Source organism: Gorilla gorilla, chromosome 19 (genome assembly GCF_029281585.2).
Source record: "Gorilla gorilla gorilla isolate KB3781 chromosome 19, NHGRI_mGorGor1-v2.1_pri, whole genome shotgun sequence".
NCBI lineage: Eukaryota > Metazoa > Chordata > Mammalia > Primates > Hominidae > Gorilla > Gorilla gorilla.
Genome location: NC_073243.2, coordinates 82,323,432 through 82,341,299, shown reverse-complemented (window position 1 = coordinate 82,341,299; position 17,868 = coordinate 82,323,432). Strand labels below are relative to the sequence as shown.

Below are 17,868 nucleotides of genomic sequence, written 5' to 3'. Positions count from 1 at the left end.
TGTATATAAAAATGCAATTGATTTCATTATAATGATGTTGTATCCAGTAACTAAGTGGAATGCTTTTATTAATTCTAGTATCTTGTCTGTAGCTTATCTTGGATTTTCTATGAAGACAGTTATGTCACCTGAAAATGACACTTTTTTCTTCCTTACCAATAATTATACATAGTTTAACGCTTCTTATCTTCCTGTATTGGCTGGGACACCCACTAAATAAATGTCATTATAGGCATTCATGTCCTGTTCCTGAATTGAAACAAAATGTTTCTAATTTTTTCTACCACTAGGTAAGATTAAATCAACCTCTTCTCCTTTTTTTCCCATACAGACGGGGTCTTGCTGTATTGCACAGGCTAGACTTAAACTCCTGGGCTTAAGTGATCCTCCTACCTTGGCCACTTGAGTAGCTGGGACTACAGATGTGCACCATCACACCCAGCTTAACGTATTTTTCTTCTTTTTTTTTTTTGAGACGGAGTCTTGCTCAGTTGCCCAGGCGATCTCGGCTCACTGCAAGCTCTGCCTCCCAGGCTAACGCCATTCTCCTGCCTCAGCCTCCGGAGTAGCTGGGACTACAGGTGCCCGCCACTACGCCTAGCTAATTTTTTTGTATTTTTAGTAGACACGGGTTTCACTGTGTTAGCGAGGATGGTCTCAATCTGCTGACTTCGTGATCCGCCAGTCTCGGCCTCCCAAAGTGCTTAATGTATTCTTATTCAGTGAAAAGTTTTAAATGTCATGAATGGAAGTTGAATCTTTCTGAATGCTCTTTTGAGACCTATTAAAAGGCTCACAGGACCCCAGCCCCATAATCTGAATTATATTGTCTTCTACTAACCAATTCATATATATATCCAATTTTGTCATATAGGTTGATAACACTGCTTATTCGTTTTTTGTTTTGTTTTGTTTTTTTTTTTTTGAGACAGTCTCACTCTGTTGCCCAGGCTAGAGTGCAGTGGCGTGATCTCAGCTCACTGCAACCTCTGCCTCCCAGGCTCAAGCCATCCTCCCACCTCAGCCTCCAAATAGCTGGGACTACAGGCACACACCACCTTGCCTGGCTAATTTTTTGTGGAGAGAGATGGAGTTTCACCATGTTGCCCAGGCTGGTCTTGAGTTCCTAAGCTTCAAGCAATCTGCCCGTTCTGGCCTCCCAAAGTGATAGGATTACAAGAGTGAGCAATCATGCCTGGCCTGGTTTCTTAATATTTGTTTAAAAAATTTGTTTCACCTCAAGGCTTAAGGATCACTTAAGCCCAGGAGTTTCAGTCTAGCCTGTGCAATACAGCAAGACCCCATCTGTATGGAAAAAAGAAAAAGAGATTGATTTAATCTTACTTAGTGGTAGAAAAAATTAGAAACATTTTGTTTCAATTCGGGAACAGGACATGAATGTTCATATGTGATGACTGATTTATAATTTTCCTTTCTCATACTCCCCTCACTTCACCTGATTTTGGTATCCAGATTGTAATTTAACTTTATAAAGAGAGTTGAGAAAGTGTTGCTGTTTTTCTTTTTTCTGGAATGGATTAAGATTAGCATATCTCTTCATTTAATGTTTGGTAGAACTTGTTAGAACAGTCTGAGTATGTTTTTATCCCTTTCCCCTTCTTTTAAGGGAGGTAGATTTTGGACTACTGAGTGAGGTATATGAATTTTAAATTATATGATAGATACTGTCAAACACACGGTTCTCTAAAAAAGTTGCACCAATTTATATCACTATGAAGACTGAAATGTTTATCAATCTGATATAAAATTTTATTTCATCTTAATTTTGAATGCATCTCTATGAGGTAAGATGACCACAATTTCATATATTTATTAAATCTTTCTGTATCGACTTGGCTATTCTTTTCCAGTAAATTGCCTGTTTACTTCTTTAGTTCATTTTCGTCTTGTTCTTATCGATCTGTATGAGATTTCGGTATATTAAATCAATACTTTGTGTTTATAATAAATGTTGAATATTTCCCCCATATTTGTTTTATATTTATGTAATTTATATATTTATGTTCTCTTATATACAAATTTATAATTAATCTTTTTTTTCATTTCTACAATCGAGGTTTTTGGTCTGCTTAGAAATAATGCCTTCTCAACTCTTAGAATACCAAAAATTTGCCCATGTTTTTCTTATAATTTTATGACTTAAAAAATACAAACAGCTTATTAATCTAGAACACTTTTGCTTTCAGTGATCCAGGAATCCAGCTAAAATTGCAAAATACCTAGACAATCACCAACATCATTTATTAAACAATCCATTCTTATATGCTGATTTTAAAATGTAATCTTTAGAATGATAAAATTTTTAAAAATCATCGTTTTTCCAATGACTTTGTAAAAACTGATAAAATGAGATTCACTGAATGCTACTCCCTTTAAGTAAAAGATTAATGGGAAATTATATATTTACATGATCTCAAAGTATTATCCCACAGATTATTTACTAATTGCAAAGGGAAAAATATGTACTTTTACAATAAAGAGAGGTTCACCACCTAAACATCACCGATACTGAGACCATTTTATGATAATGATAAGATACAATGTAAAGTGCACAACACTGCTTACCAAGTACTCTTGCCAAAAATGTGTAACTGGAAACTAGTAAAACCTTAAAGCTAACTTCTACCTGATAGGAAATACAGAAAACAAATTAAACAACACCAGCAGAAAAGAGTGGAGTTTAGAATATGAAATATTCTACAACAAAAGTGGCCAAACTCTTCAAAAACCAAAAATTAGTGTCATGGGGTGAAAAAGGTGTAAGATTGCTTTAGATTAAAAGAGCCTCCATAAGAGATGTAAAAATCAAATGCAATGTGTGAAAAGCTAGATTTGAACATGCTTTGAAAAGATATTAAAAATATATTTAGGACAACTGGATTGGTAAAAGCCAAATGTATTCTGGATATTAGATGATACCATAGAACTGACCTTAATTTTTTATATAGGAGAATATTCTTAGCAGACGTACTTAAGGACAAAGTGGCAGGATACCTGTTGGTGAAGGGGTTCATTGTGCTAATCTTAGAACTTTTCTGCATGGTTAAATTTTTGTAATATAAAGTTGAAAAAAAATGCAACCTTTCTCAATAGTCTAAACTGTCTCACGTCTGCATTCTCTCTGTCCTACTGACCTATCCACTTTTTCCCTGCCAGACTTTTTTCTTTTTCAAAGAAAATTATGTTTTATTATTGATAGATAATAGAGGCACATATTTCTGGGATACATGTGATAAATACATTCATATAATTTGTAAAGATTGCATCAGTGTAATTCAGATATCCACCACCTTAATATTTGTCTTTTCTGTATGGTAAAAACATTCAAATTATCTTCTTCCAGCTATTTTGAAATATAAAATAGATTGCTGTCAACTACAGTCACCCTACTGAGCTATTAAACACTATGTGTTATTTCTCCTATCAGACAGTATATTTGTCCCCATTAATCAAGCTCTCTTCAACGCCTCCCTCCTCTACCCTTCTCAGCCTCTGGTAACCACCAATCTATTCTCTATCTTCTTAAAATCTACTTTAATTGCCACATATGAGTGAGAACATATAATATTTGTCTGTGTTTTGCTTATTTCACTTAACATAATGACCTCCAGTTCCCTCTATGTTGCTGAAAATGACAGGACTTTATTCTTTTTTATGGCTGAGTAATATTCCATTGTGTATACTACACCCTTTCTCTATTCATCCACTGATGGGGGACTTAGGTTGATTCCATATTTTGGCTATTTTGTGAATAGTACTGCAATAAACATGGGCGTGCATCTCTTCAGTATACTGATTCCCTTTCTTTTGGATACATACCTACTAGTGGAATTGCTGGATCATACAGTAGCTCTATTTTTAGTATTCTGAGAAACCACCATACAGTGTTCCATAAAGGCTGTACTAATTTACATTCCCACCAACAGTATATGAGGATTCCCTTTTCTTCACATCCTCACCAGTATTCACTATTACCTGTCTTTTTGAAAAAGGCCATTTTAATTAAGGCAAGACAATATTTCACTGTGCTTTTTGTTTGTATTTCTCTGATGATGAGTGATGTTCGGCATTTTTTGCTGTATCTGCTGGCCATTTATATGTCTTCATTTGAGAATGTCTACTCACATCTTTTGGCTTTTAATCAGTTTCTGTTGTTATTGTTTTTGTTTTGCTATTGAGTTCCTTATATATTCCTGATATTCTAGTTATTAATCACTTGTCAAACAGATAGTTTGCAAATATTTTCTCCCATTCTGTAGGTTGTCTCTTCATTTTGTTGATTGTTTCTTTTGCTGTACAGAAGCTTTTTAGCTTGACGTAATCCCATTTGTCTATTTCTTCCTTTGGTTGCCTATGCTTTGAAATCTTAAACAAAAAGTATTTTGCACAGACCAACATCCTGGAGTGTTTCTTCAATGTTTTCTTCTAGTAGTTTCATGTCTCAGATTTAAGTATTTAATCCATTTTGAGTTTATTTTTCACAGCATTATTTATTGAAGAGACTGTCCTTTCCTCATTTTATGTTCTTGGTGCCTTTGTCAAAAGTAAGTTGTCTGTAAATATCTGTATTTATATCTGGATTCTCTATTCTGGGATTGGTCTATGTGTTTTTATGCTAGTATCAAGCTGATTTGGTTACTATAGCTTTGTAATGTATTTTTAAGTCAGGTAGTGTGATGCCTCCAGCTTTGTTCTTTTTCCTCAGGATTGCTTTGGAAATTTGGGGTCTTTTTTGGTTCCATATAAATTTTTTCTGTTTATGTGAAGAATGTCATTGGTATTTTGATAGGGATTACATTGAATATAGAAACTGTTTTGGGTAGTACTGACTAAATTTTTTTATTTACAATAACTTTAATATCTGGGTGAGGCTAATCCCTGAGTATGGTTTTTAGTTCTTTATCTGAGCATTTCTAAGAAATGACACAATACTGAATAGGTCCTCAAACTATATTAAAAAGCTAAGTTAATTTTGTGAAAAAACATCACATTTCTTAAGAGATAAAATTTACATTCTTTTTTACACACATTCATGTGTATATGGACATTTACATAAGAAACAGATGTGCTCTTTTGACATTTTTCCTCCATTACATGTAAAATGTCCCTCAGACTTTTGTGTACCTGAGTATACTAGTATTTTACAAATATTAAGAATCTACATATACACACAGATATATGTTTGGCACTCACACTCAATTCAGTAATTTTCTAAGTGTCTATTTCTTTTCTTTGAGATAGGTCTCAATCTGTCACCCAGGCTGGACTGCAATGGTGTGATCATGACTCACTGCAGTCTTGACCTTCTGGGTTCAAGCAATCCTCCTACCCCAGCCTCCTGAGTAGCTGGGACTACAAGTAAGTGCCACCATGCCTGGCTAATTTTTTTTTTTGGTAGAGACAGGGTCCCACTGTGTTGCCCAGGCTGGTCTTGAGCTCCTGGGCTCAAATGATTCCTCTGCCCCAGCCTCCTACAGTGCTGGGATTACAAGTGCATACCACCGCACCTGGCTGTGTCTATTTCAAATGTGTCAAATTTGCTTCCCAGTTTCTCCTTGAGTTCGTGTGTAAAAAAGCTCAACCTAATATTTCATTATCTGCTTTTGGGAAACCAGAGTTAGCTGTTTTGATGGATGACAAAGTCAAAAGTTTATACATTAATAAGTTTATTAATGAATAAAGTTTCAACTTCATGCATAATAAACAAGAATACACATGTAGAAACTAGTGACTGAAAGCAAGTTTTTAAAATTTGCTGTTAATTAAGGAGGACAAAAATAAAGATGTTTTATATTATCCTTTGCACTTTTCTGCTTTAAAAAATTTCTTTAAAACATACAATTTATACTAATAATAAATCAATTATTTAGTAACCATGAAATATATCTCCAGGCAATATAACCTTAAAAAGACATCATAATATCAACATTATGACATTAAGAACTAGTAATCAAGTAAGAACTGGTAATTTAATCTCAGATTTTTGCATCTAAGATTAATTTTCCTTTACTGTACTACAGTAAATTTTTACTACAAATTATTACAGTATAGTAAATTTTTCATAGTAGTCATCCCTCAGTATCCATGAGGGATTGGTTCCAGTACCTTCTGTGGATACCAAAATCTGCAAATGCTTAAAAGTCCCTGATATAAAATGCACAGTACTTGCATATAGCCCTATGCACTATACAGTACTTTAAATCATCTATAGATTACTTACAATGCCTATACAATGTAAGTGCTATGTAAACAGTTGCTATACTATATTGTTTATGTAATAACGACAAGAAAACATGTCTGTACGTGTTCACTACAGACTCAATTTGTCTTCCAAATATTTTCACTCCGTGTTTGGTTGAATCCATGATGCAGAACCCATGTATGTGAAAGGCTGACTGTATCTACTTTACCAATTAAAACGTAATTGTCCCTTGGCTTAGTGCTAATGTAAGAAGAAGGAGCAATTTTAAAAAACGCAGTTCTTCTTAATTTCACACCTAAATATACTTAGTTATATAATAACTGAACCCAAAAAGCCAAAATGACACTGCTCCTTTCACCTCCTAAAATCACAAATTTTCAAATGGTAAGTGTAACATTGTTTTAATGATTTAAGCCATATCTTTAAAAAGGTTCACTGACAAATAAGTATACAGTATAGTATTTTAGTTTGTGTTTAATAATTATATTTTAAAAAACAAATTTGCTTGGAATTAAAGCACTTAGACATTCCCAGTAAAGTTACAAACAACTTTCTTACCTTGTTGCATCTGTGGATGTGTTGTGTAACTTGAAGGATGGGAATATGGCATGTATCCTGCAGGGCTTTGTGGGGCGTATGGACTAGGCACTGGGCTATTTTGCTGTGGCATAAATCTGTTCCCAGAGCTTGTCTGTGGTGGCACAAACCGGCTAAAACCCAAAACCCAAATAAAAAATATAAGGAAATAAAATAAACATGCTATTCCTTGAAATTTGACTGTCACAAAGTCCTCTGAACTCTTAGTTTATATATGTAAAATCTATGCAAACAGAAGAATCTTGCAAAATAGTCAAATAACATACAAAAATTGTTCACAATTCATAATCAAAGAGTTACAATAAAAAAGTTTTTAAAAACAGGTAATTTGTTTACTTATATAAAAGTACCAATCTGTTTAAGGTACTTAAAGCCATGCTCCCTAAATCTTCTTACCTCAAACACATTAGTTATTTTAACACTTTTTGTCTGTATGAAATTACATTACTAAGATGGTAGCTACTTCAATTAGCATATCAGACTATTTCCATATACAACATTTTAAGGCAAATGCAAAGTGGATTACTATTTAAGTATTTCAACTATTTAAACTCTAAATAATCCACCATTACCTAAATGTATGAACCATATATTCACCAGCATATACACCATACAAGACAATATTTAATAAACGATATATACATATATTACCTGGAGGGGCTATGTGAGATAGTGGTTTGTTGATAATTGGAAGATGCAGGACTACTGTGCATGGAATTCTGAGAAAGTTTATACTGAGACATCATCATTCCTATGCAAAACACAAAAATACAGAACGTTATTTTCTTCTAACAGTAAAGTGTCCTTTAAATAACTGAAATCAGTTATTCTTTCACAAACATTCCAGAGATTTTTTTGATCAATGTTTTCATTTCAAAGAGCAAAATATAGACACTGTAAAACTGTAAATTTCAAGAACAATTTTATTACAACACCATTTTCCATAAAACTAATCCAGGACTAGAAACAGAGATTATAATATTTTAAAAAAATTTACTTGCTTACTCAATATTCTATTATTTAGCCTTAGAATTGAAAAGATTTTTTTAAAAGTTGTCTTATCTAACCTCGCACCTAACACAATACACTTCCTTCTACAACAGGACTCAGGGTAGTTTTTATTACATGAATATTTTATCATATACATCTCTCATGCTTGGAAACTTAATTTCACAAAGCTATTTGTATTATCATGGTTCAGACACAGGTTTTGAAAAGTACTTTATTTATGGGCCGAAAGTTTGAATTCCTGCAATTTCCATCTGAATGTCTTCTGAAGCAAAACAGAATGTACCTATTCCTTCTTTCACAATAACTCTTTGTCACATAGTAGGGATTAACGGAATATTTTATTAAAAAATAAAAACCTATGAAGAGCATTCTGGTTCTTATATTTATTTCCAAGCTAGACATTATTTCTCAATTATTCACATGACATTTCATTATATAGGAGACAAAGAAAAATTCACTTATTTAGACATTTCAAAATCAGATAAAAATCTACAAATAACACCCTGAATTTTCTTATGATTTCTATAGCCAATCTCTTTTTTGGCAGCTGCAAGCATCAAATTGTATTTCCAAATTTCATTTCCTGCTGTTATAAAAAGTGCCTTTCACTAGAAATATTCAAACAGAAGTTCATTTGCTAAGAGTACTACAAAAGAGATTGTAGCTGAATGAAATTAGGTTTCAAAATCGCCTCTAAGTCTACCATTGAAGGGTGTTTTCTTAAGTATGTAGTCTAAATTTCAACTTCTGACTTTTCTTTTCCAACTCAAAGAATTGTTTTGCTCCACAGCTTAATAGCTTAATTACTATAATTATTGTTGCTGGAGATTTTTTTTTTCTTTTTCTTTTGGAGGGAGATGAACACTCAATGAGACAAGAGTTAAAAAGCTTTTCCCCCCTGAATTAACAGTCATCACTGGGACAAACTGGAATTACTAGTTTGAAAGCAATGGCTTTCTAAATAAAACGGGTAAATGAAATTCTAACAGTCCTTTTCAATTAACTCTAAGTTCCAAAGAACTATGATTAAAGTGATTTGCATTTTATTACAATTTTCTCCACATGCATGACTCATATTCAAACTTACCAACCCCAAAATCAACTTTTTAAATTTCTATTTTATTTTTATTTTTTATTTTTCAATGAGACAGGGTCTCTCTGCATTGCCCAGGCTGGTCTTGAACTCCTGGGCTCAAGCAATCCTCCTACCTTGGCCTCCCAAGTGCCAGGATTACAGGCGTGAGCCACCACGCCCAGCCAACTTTTAAAATTTCAAAGCCATATATCACCAGGAAAATGCTTTAAAAAAAAAATAACATGCAATTAATCGATTAATTTTAAATGCTAGTTTATGCTTTTACAAAGTAGGGTATATAGAAATCAAACAATATTTTGGACTAAAAAACAAGTATATGTAGTATAAAACACAAAATATGTGACTGAGAGGTGAACACTCTAAAAGTTTTTAGCAGAGTGATTTACTACCCAAATACTCAAAAATGTAAGTTGCAAAAATGTAGTATTAGTAGCCTTAGATTCATTTATCCAATATTAGATTTACTCACATTCTCATAAAACTAATACTCCTACTCTATTAGTCTTTCTTCCACTCAACTCTCTTTCCACATTTTCTTTCAATTCCAACATTTTTCCAGAAAGCCTTCATAACTCTAGCTTCCTTCATAATTTATATCTGTCTCCTACTATTGCAATCTAACTTATTAGTTCTGGTGAAGTCAGAGCCCTGTCGTGCATACCTACCTTCAACTTGCTAAAAGGCAAGTCGGTCAGAAGCATCCCCATTATGCATTTTGAGGAATCAACAGTAACTATGCAATTGCTTTCAAAATACCATTCAAACAACACAAGTACACAGAATCAGCAAAGCAATATTATTTAAAGGAAACAGAATGGGAAGCATCATGGAAGTGCTGCCAACAAAGTAAACCAAAACCAAAATGAATTTGGCAAAATTATTTTATTTATTTTTTCTTTTTGTTTGGAGACAGTGTCTCGCTCTGTCGCCCAGGCTGGAGGGCAGTGGTGCAATCTCAGCTCACTGCAGCCTTGACCTCCCGAGCTCAAGCGATCTTCCCACTTCAGCCTCCCAAGTATCTGGGACTACAGGCACACACCGTAACGCCTGGCTAGTTGTTGTATTTTTTTGTAGAGACAGGGTTTCACCATGTTGCCCAGGCTGGTCTTAACTCCTGGCCTGAGGCAATCCACCTGCCTCAGCTTCCAAAAGTGCTGGGATTACAGGCGTGAGTCACCATGCCCGGCTGATAAAATTCTTAAATACAGTTATTTAATTAACAAAGTTGAACTTTCTGAAGTTGTCCAAGCTATTCCTGCCCTGGCTATTTTAATCTTGAGAGCCAAACAGGCACTTGGGCTTGTCAAATTCAGTAAGCTTGAACAGAACAATGCTCTTAACCCAAAGATACTCCATGACTACATAAAAATTATATCTGTGTTGGATGTAATATTTTTATTACTTTATAATACCATGAATCAATTTTTCTTTAATAATAATACTTAACCAATTTTTCTGTTGCTAAGGCAACAGGAGTATTAAATCAATTACTAGAAAACCATGAATATAATCACAATCAGTATTAAAACTCTATATACCTGCTACAATGTACATGTTCAAAAGCTTTGCAAATATTTATTTAATTAATGAAAGACTTATTTCAAATTAATTCTGATTTTCTAAAAGAAAAAATTTTTAAGCTGAGTAAACTGATATATTCCAAAATATTTAACAAAATACACTTAAAGCTTTGTCTAATTCTCAAGGAATTTAGTTACATATTAAACTATAAGAATCTTATCAGTTTAGTTTCCTTCTTGTTCTTGGCTTGACTGAAGGCATAAACATCGCATTCCTGATAGGCCAGCTTGTTAAAGAAGACACCTGGATTTAAATATGTATAAAACAAGTTTGATATGGGAATTCAGTTATTAAGAAACTCACCACTTTGTACATATCTGTTCTGCATGCTTTTCTCCCTGAAAACATTAGGACTCCTTGCCAGGACGGCCTGCAACAAGACTGGTATGTCACCTTCTGGGTCATCACTGCCAAGGTTATCTTTCAACTCTCTGGCATTGAGAAAATAAGTATCAAAAATTAAAATGGTGACTGATTCTTAAGAAGACTTATCATATAAAAGTAAATCACACTGGTATGGCCAACAATATGAATTTTTTTTTTTTTTGAGACGAAGTCTCACTCTTGTCCCCCAGGCTGGAGTGCAATGGTACAATCTCAGCTCACTGCAACCTCCGTCTCCCAGGTTCAAGTGATTCTCTTGCCTCAGCCTCCCGAGTAGCTGGGATTACAGGCACCTGCCACCACGCCCAGCTAATATTTGTATTTTTAGTAGAGACAGGGTTTCACCATGTTGGCCAGGCTGGTCTCTAACTCCTGACCTCAGATGGTCCGTCCACCTCAGCCTCCCAAAGTGCTGGGATTACAGGTGTGAGCCACTGTGGCTGACCCAACAGTTATGAATTTTCAAATATGCTATTCCTGGGAGAAATATAATTATCAAAAATAACAGAGAGGGATTCTTCTAAGGACAATCTTTTTTCTTCATTTTACTTTACACAGTCAAGAGAAAAAAAGCCCAAAACACTATTTTATTGAACTATGAGTTTAATAATTTCCAAGTAGTTCTAAAATAGAAAAGAAATACATTCTATTCTAAACTATTCAAAATAATGGAAGGGTAGAGAAGCGAAAGTTACACAAAAAGTTGGTATTTGGTATTGGAATATATTTTCTTACACCTGAATATGAGTGAGTCTGACTTTCTGGGAATGTCTTACAAATAAGATACTATTGCCACACTGATTAAGACAAGACCCAGAGGTTATGTAATTTTTCCATCTTACATTGTTTTCTCAAATAATGTCATGGTGCGGGAGAAGCGGAAACCAAACAGCAAATTTCAATACACTTCACAGCAGCAATTTTCAATAAACTTCAATGTAAGTAGCAAATTAAATTCATAACCATGGGAGATGATGATAAAATTAAGTATAGGCAGTGTTTTAATTTTACATTATACATGTCAGTGTTCTACTCATTGGATCTAACCATGAAGACCTATAAAGATGGTGTCCAATGATAAGACTCACTACATTTCCAGGGCAATCTTACAGGAGCTCTCCATAAAATAAGTCCTTATTTTACGTGTGCTATTTCCTTTACATCTTTAAATATTTGGTGAAAACTACTGAATAAGTATGTACAAGCATAAGAAGTGATTTAGAGGCTGGGCACAGTGGCTCACGCCTATAATCCTAGCACTTTGGGAGGCTGAGGTGGGTGGATCACCTGAAGTCGGGAATTTGAGACCAGCCTGGCCAATATGGTGAAAACCTGTCTCTACTAAAAATACAAAAATTAGCCAGGCATGGTGGTGGGGGCCTGTAATCCCAGCTACTCGGGAGGTTGAGACAGAACAATCACTTGAACCCAGGAGGTGGAGGTTGCAGTGAGCCGAGATCGCACCACTGCACTCCAGCCTGGGCAACAGAGCAAGACTCCATCTCAAAAAAAAAAAAAAAAAAAAAAAAGAAGTAATTTAGATATTGCTGAATTTTTGGAGTGACAAAATAATAGTAGTATTATACTTCTTTCTGATTTTAACCAATCATTTCTTAGCTTCTCCATTAGAAAATCCATTTAGTAAGTATCTCACCTTAGAGTCATCAGCTTTAAAAATGCCCCCAAAATATGTACCGCATCTAATGCAGATATCTCTCCATTATAATGTGTTTATCCTCATTCCCCTACATGATGAATTTTTAAATTAAAAAAATAAAGAATGCGAGGTTACATGAGTAACATTGTGTGGTGGAATATGAAGGGATAAGAATGAGAGATTTTACTTTTTACACATTTTTGTGTTGTTGTTATAAATATGTATTGGTTTTATAGTGAAAAATAATTTTTTTTTTCCCCAGACGGAGTCTTACTCTGTTGCCAGGCTGGAGTGCAGTGGCGTGATCTCGGCTCACTGCAACCTCTGCCTCCCGGGTTCAAGCGATTCTCCTGCCTCAGCCTCTCGAGTAGCTGGGACTACAGGCGCCCGCCACCACGCCTGGCTAATTTTTTTTTTTTGTATTTTTAGTAGAGATGGGGTTTCACCATGTTGGCCAGGATGGTCTCAATCTCTGGATCTTGTGATCCACCTGCCTCAGACTCCCAAAGTGCTGGGATTACAGGTGTGAGCCACCACGCCCAGACAGGGATATAGTTTCATGACCAGATCTCTGCACAAATGATGGATCCCCCAAGACAAGTTCAAGAGAGCTGAAAAAATATCCATAGAGCTACATGGGTCAGAATTATTATCTAAAAATAAATATTGCCTACTTAAATCTCATTAATCTATTATTGCAATAAGACTATATTCTCCCTTGGATACGGATATTTTTAAAAAATAAACTATGTATCTAAAAATTTCTGAAATAAAACCAGGAATACGGATTCTCTTAGTAAGGCCAAAACTTTTCACTTATAGTAGATATAAAATTGATCATACTTACATGTGATCTGTTGATACCTGGTTGAGGCTATGGACAAGCTGTGAAACCAAACTGTCATCCCTACAAGCCAAAAGGCAGTTCACCTCTTCTGCTATTCGTGCATTAAAGAGAAGGCTCTTTGTAGTTGTAGCAGGTAAAGGAGATGGAAGAGGCAGCTGGTTCAGGACTATTTGGAATAAAATCAGATTATTAGAAATTGAGTGACTGTAGAAGTCTCTTTAGTGCTTATCTGTATTTTGGGATTAAAAGTAAGTTATAAATATCAATGTGACAAATTATTAAAAGGCATTCCTCCTCTTCCTAACAAACCTCAATCAACCCTACAAAACTTCCAAAACATCACTTGGACCATAATAGATTATACTAGTCTCTAGGAATAAAATTCAGCTCCCTTATATTCATCCCTGCTTTTCATTTCTTAAATTTTATTAACAAATGACTAGTGAAAAGGGCATGGTTACAAACTAACTTCCAATGTAGCAATTCATTAATCTCATTTGTTCTTGTTTATAAGATTTTTCAGAATCAATAGTACGCTCATACAAATAAATAACAATATCTGACTCTTCATAAAGTAGACAAGTAACGTTTTTTAAAAGCTTAAGAATATACAAATAAATACCTCACTTTAGCAAGAAAGCATTCATAGCATAGAATTCTGTAAGAATATTAAAATATTCTTCTAAATTCCAAATTCCTAGTTGTCTCCTACTTATTCTCTTCTAATAGCAAACAAAAGAACATAAATGTTTTATAGTAGCTTAAATTCAGCCGTTTAATCTCTGTTCACCGAACAAATTTGTTCATTTGTCTAAAGGTTAAGAAAGCTCACTAAAATATCAGGTGTCTTTGTTTTTGGCTTAATTTCTAATGCCCTATACAGTATAATTATCATGGTTCTCAGCCTCAATAGGTACCAACAGGATTTTCATTAATAAAAACACAGAAAATAAATTATTACTTAATGAACAGGGCTTCCTGGAAAGACAAAATATTTAGGTATAGCAAAGATCATGGGGAGAAAAACCAAAAAGAAATTCCTGACAGTATATCTGATTTTGAACTCCTATGTATGCCTTACCTACAACAAAGTGATAATAAAAACGAATGCCAGTTTCAAAAAGTTTTCTTACCCGAGTAATGCTGACCCAATCACCTACAGCACTCTCCTGTTAATTTAGACCTCAGAAACTAGTTACGCTTATTTCCTAAGCTCAAAGCTAACAGGCTGTTATCTATTTTACCCCACTAAAACCAACTGGAAATTCACAAAACAAAACAAAACCCAGAAAAGTTGTATTTGGAGGATACTGAACATGGACAAAAACATTTCTTGAAGATACTTTCTCCTAGCTCCCTTATTATGAAGTCCCAAATCTTGCATAATGCTATACAAAGAAAAGTATGCCATCCTCTCACTTTCTACCCTTCCCTCTCATATCTTTTTCCTTTTATGTATTCAGGTAGGATGACACAGTAACTAAAATTGTAGGTAGCTTTTTGTATCATTATTCAAGGACTAAGAATTATAGTTACAAATGCCTAACAAAAGAATAAATCTCTGAAAAATTGAGTTACATTAAATAAATCTCCAAAGACTGGCAATGTTCTTTAAAATTCTTAAGTCCTTAGAGTAAAATAGGCTGCTGATACCTCCAACAAGCTCCAACAGATTACTGAACATGACAACCAAAATAAACATCACTAAGAAGTTAGATAAATTAGGCTGTCAATTTTCTTTTTTTTCTTTAAAGGGCAGTTTCAGTTGCTATTTCTGTAAATGTGTTTTAAAGAACCTATAATAATTTTTAGAACAGTCACTGTAAAAATTATTGTTAACACACAGTAGAACTTAAATTAGATAAATTAACCAAACTTACGGTCTGTGAGACTAGCAATCCCCGCAAGAGTAGTAATGGGGACATGGGGCATATCCCCATTCATCCTGAATTTCTGGAATGGTGTTGCCTATAAAAGTACTTAGTTCAGGTGCCAGCTGTCATTACTTCCCATTTCCCAAACACTGCAACACACAAAACAGACAATTATTTGTAGAAATATGTCAGATATATTACTATCAGGAAAATGCTTAATCACTATAAAAAAAAGTTACTGCTTTTGTTTGTTCAACCTATATAATAATCATTTTCACATACCACTTATTACATGTTAAGCAATTGCAAAGTGCTTTGCACACATTAATTCAGTTCTCACAACAACCCAGTACCGTAGCTACTATTGTTTTTTGCATTTTACTGAGAGGAAATTAATTTACAGTGAGTTTAAAGTAACTAGTGGAGCAAGAATTAGAACCAAAGCAATCTGGTTCCAGAGTTTGTTTCTTAACTGCTAGGCTGGATTGCTAGAAAGGAATACTTGATCAACCTCGACGAGCACTGCAATTCATTTCCACATTATAAGCATGTTAAACATTTAACCTCATAATCTAGCTTCAACTTGCCTTTCTAGCTGTGTCTTTTATCACCATCCTACATAAACCACCCTCTCCAACCAACCTGATCTAATCAGATTCTCCCAAATCTCCCTTGTGTATTCCCATCTTTATACATTTCCTTAAGACATTCTTCCTACCTAGGAAGCCCATTCCTACTTTGGTCCAAATCCTATAATTCTTCAAGATCCAAAGCATGTTCCCACGATTTCATGAAACCTCAAATTCATCCAAATGAGTATCTTAATCTACTCTGAACTTATGACATTTATTGCCCAATATTATTTTGGTAAATAATTATATATTCCTTTGTGACATCTTTTGAAACTTGTCTTGTTTCAATCTTGCACGATTACTTAATGTTCATGTACTCAGCTTGTCTTTCCAACTATCACTACATGTTTCTTACAAGTCACATAATCAATATGCAACCACATAAAGGACAAAGACGTGTTAATATTTTAATGTTCCCCATACAAATGACTTAATTGACTTTAATGTTCAGTATTTATCATGATGAAATTCTCTCTCTCTTCACACACAGAAAAATATATGAAGACATTCTGTAAAACTGAACACTTTGTTATTCTGTTCAAAGCCCCCACATTTTTCTCTTATTTTCAACATATGGCTTGTAAAACATTTATCTTTCCTTTAACAGTACTTGGTAAGTCCTTTTTTGTAAGTAGATAATATTTTAACAATGTACACATTAATCAAAGATATGCTCTCATTAAGTGACTTTTACTTTATAAATTAATCAGCAAATGGAAGTCTACATCAACTAAACCATAGAGCTAAGATTAAAAACAGAATTGTAATTTCCAGTTTAAAAAACTTAAATATTTATCTTTTTAAGGTTGTATTTGCTAGTCAGTCACTTTTAAGAGAACCTCTTAAGTTTTTGAGTTGTAAACGTCAAACATTCAAATGACATAATACTAATAATTTCCCTTACTCATATGTCTGAATGCAACATTGCAAATAGAATTATTTAACGTATAATTATACGGGTAGTTAAAATAAATATAAGACCTATTGCACAAAGGTGCATTAAACAGGTACACACACACATGCGCGCGTGCACACACACACACAGTTTAACAGAGTTATAAAGTAAGCATCCATACAATCATCATCCAAAAAGCTAGCATTCTGGTTCCTTCTAGGGGTATTAACTATCTTGTCTTTGTGGTAATCATTTCCTCTTTTTTCTTTACAGTTTAAAGACCTTTATATGTACATTCTTTACTAATTGCCAGCTAAGAGAAAAAACATTACTTTCCTTTGGTGAATGACTGACAAAATTTCTAGCAGAAGCCCACTGAAAGGAAAAGGCACAGGAAATAATACAGGAAAGCTATAATCACTACTAGCTATTCTATATTTGTCCATTTGCTACACTGTGAAATTACTAATTTCTACTCTTTGAAATTATTAATTTGATTATTTAACAATTACTAAAGAAATTTAATGTAACACTGCATAGTTAGTAGTCACATCAAGCACTTTAAAAAGTTGGTTGGAATTTAAAATCTGATAAAGGTCACCAAAACACAATGAATTTTTCCTAAATTTATGCTAGTAAGAAAGTTCCAACTTATGCTCAGTAATTAATGGAAAGAAACCATTGAATGAAAATTACAGATCACAAAAATATCTTGTTATTCATATACAACTCACTGTTGTACACGTACACTGCCATATTCAAGCAGATTAAGTAACAAATGACTGTATTTAATTATTTAACTCAGAGAATAGGAACCTAAAGAGAGTAATATGCTAGAGGATTCTACTGTGGGCTACCTGACTGTTTTCTTAAGTCCCAGGTGAGTAACAAATAGAGCAGATCCAACCCCAGGCTAGGATTTTTAGCCTAAAAATGACTATGTATTTAGTTACCCATATATGAACTAGAAGATTAATAAACCTAACCACAAGATTGTGCTTTTCACAGTGACATAAAAATGCACTGAAATGATGTCAACTAAATACTGGGAGTAAAGGGGAAAGGGTGGGA

General features: G+C 34.0%; 1 protein-coding gene across 2 annotated transcripts in view; it reads right to left on the bottom strand.

Moving 5' to 3' along the window:
* NIPBL (NIPBL cohesin loading factor) overlaps positions 1-17,868 on the bottom strand; it is a 187,159-nt gene that overhangs the window by 94,116 nt on the left and 75,175 nt on the right. For both annotated transcript variants that reach the window (XM_019013452.4, XM_019013451.4), the window contains exons 2-6: positions 15,277-15,419; positions 13,397-13,562; positions 10,812-10,939; positions 7,472-7,571; positions 6,782-6,933 (exon numbers count right to left, since the gene is read on the bottom strand). In XM_019013452.4, the coding sequence (XP_018868997.3) occupies positions 6,782-6,933; positions 7,472-7,571; positions 10,812-10,939; positions 13,397-13,562; positions 15,277-15,340 (610 nt within the window). In that variant the 5' untranslated portion in view covers positions 15,341-15,419. The remainder of the gene's footprint in view (positions 1-6,781; positions 6,934-7,471; positions 7,572-10,811; positions 10,940-13,396; positions 13,563-15,276; positions 15,420-17,868) is intronic.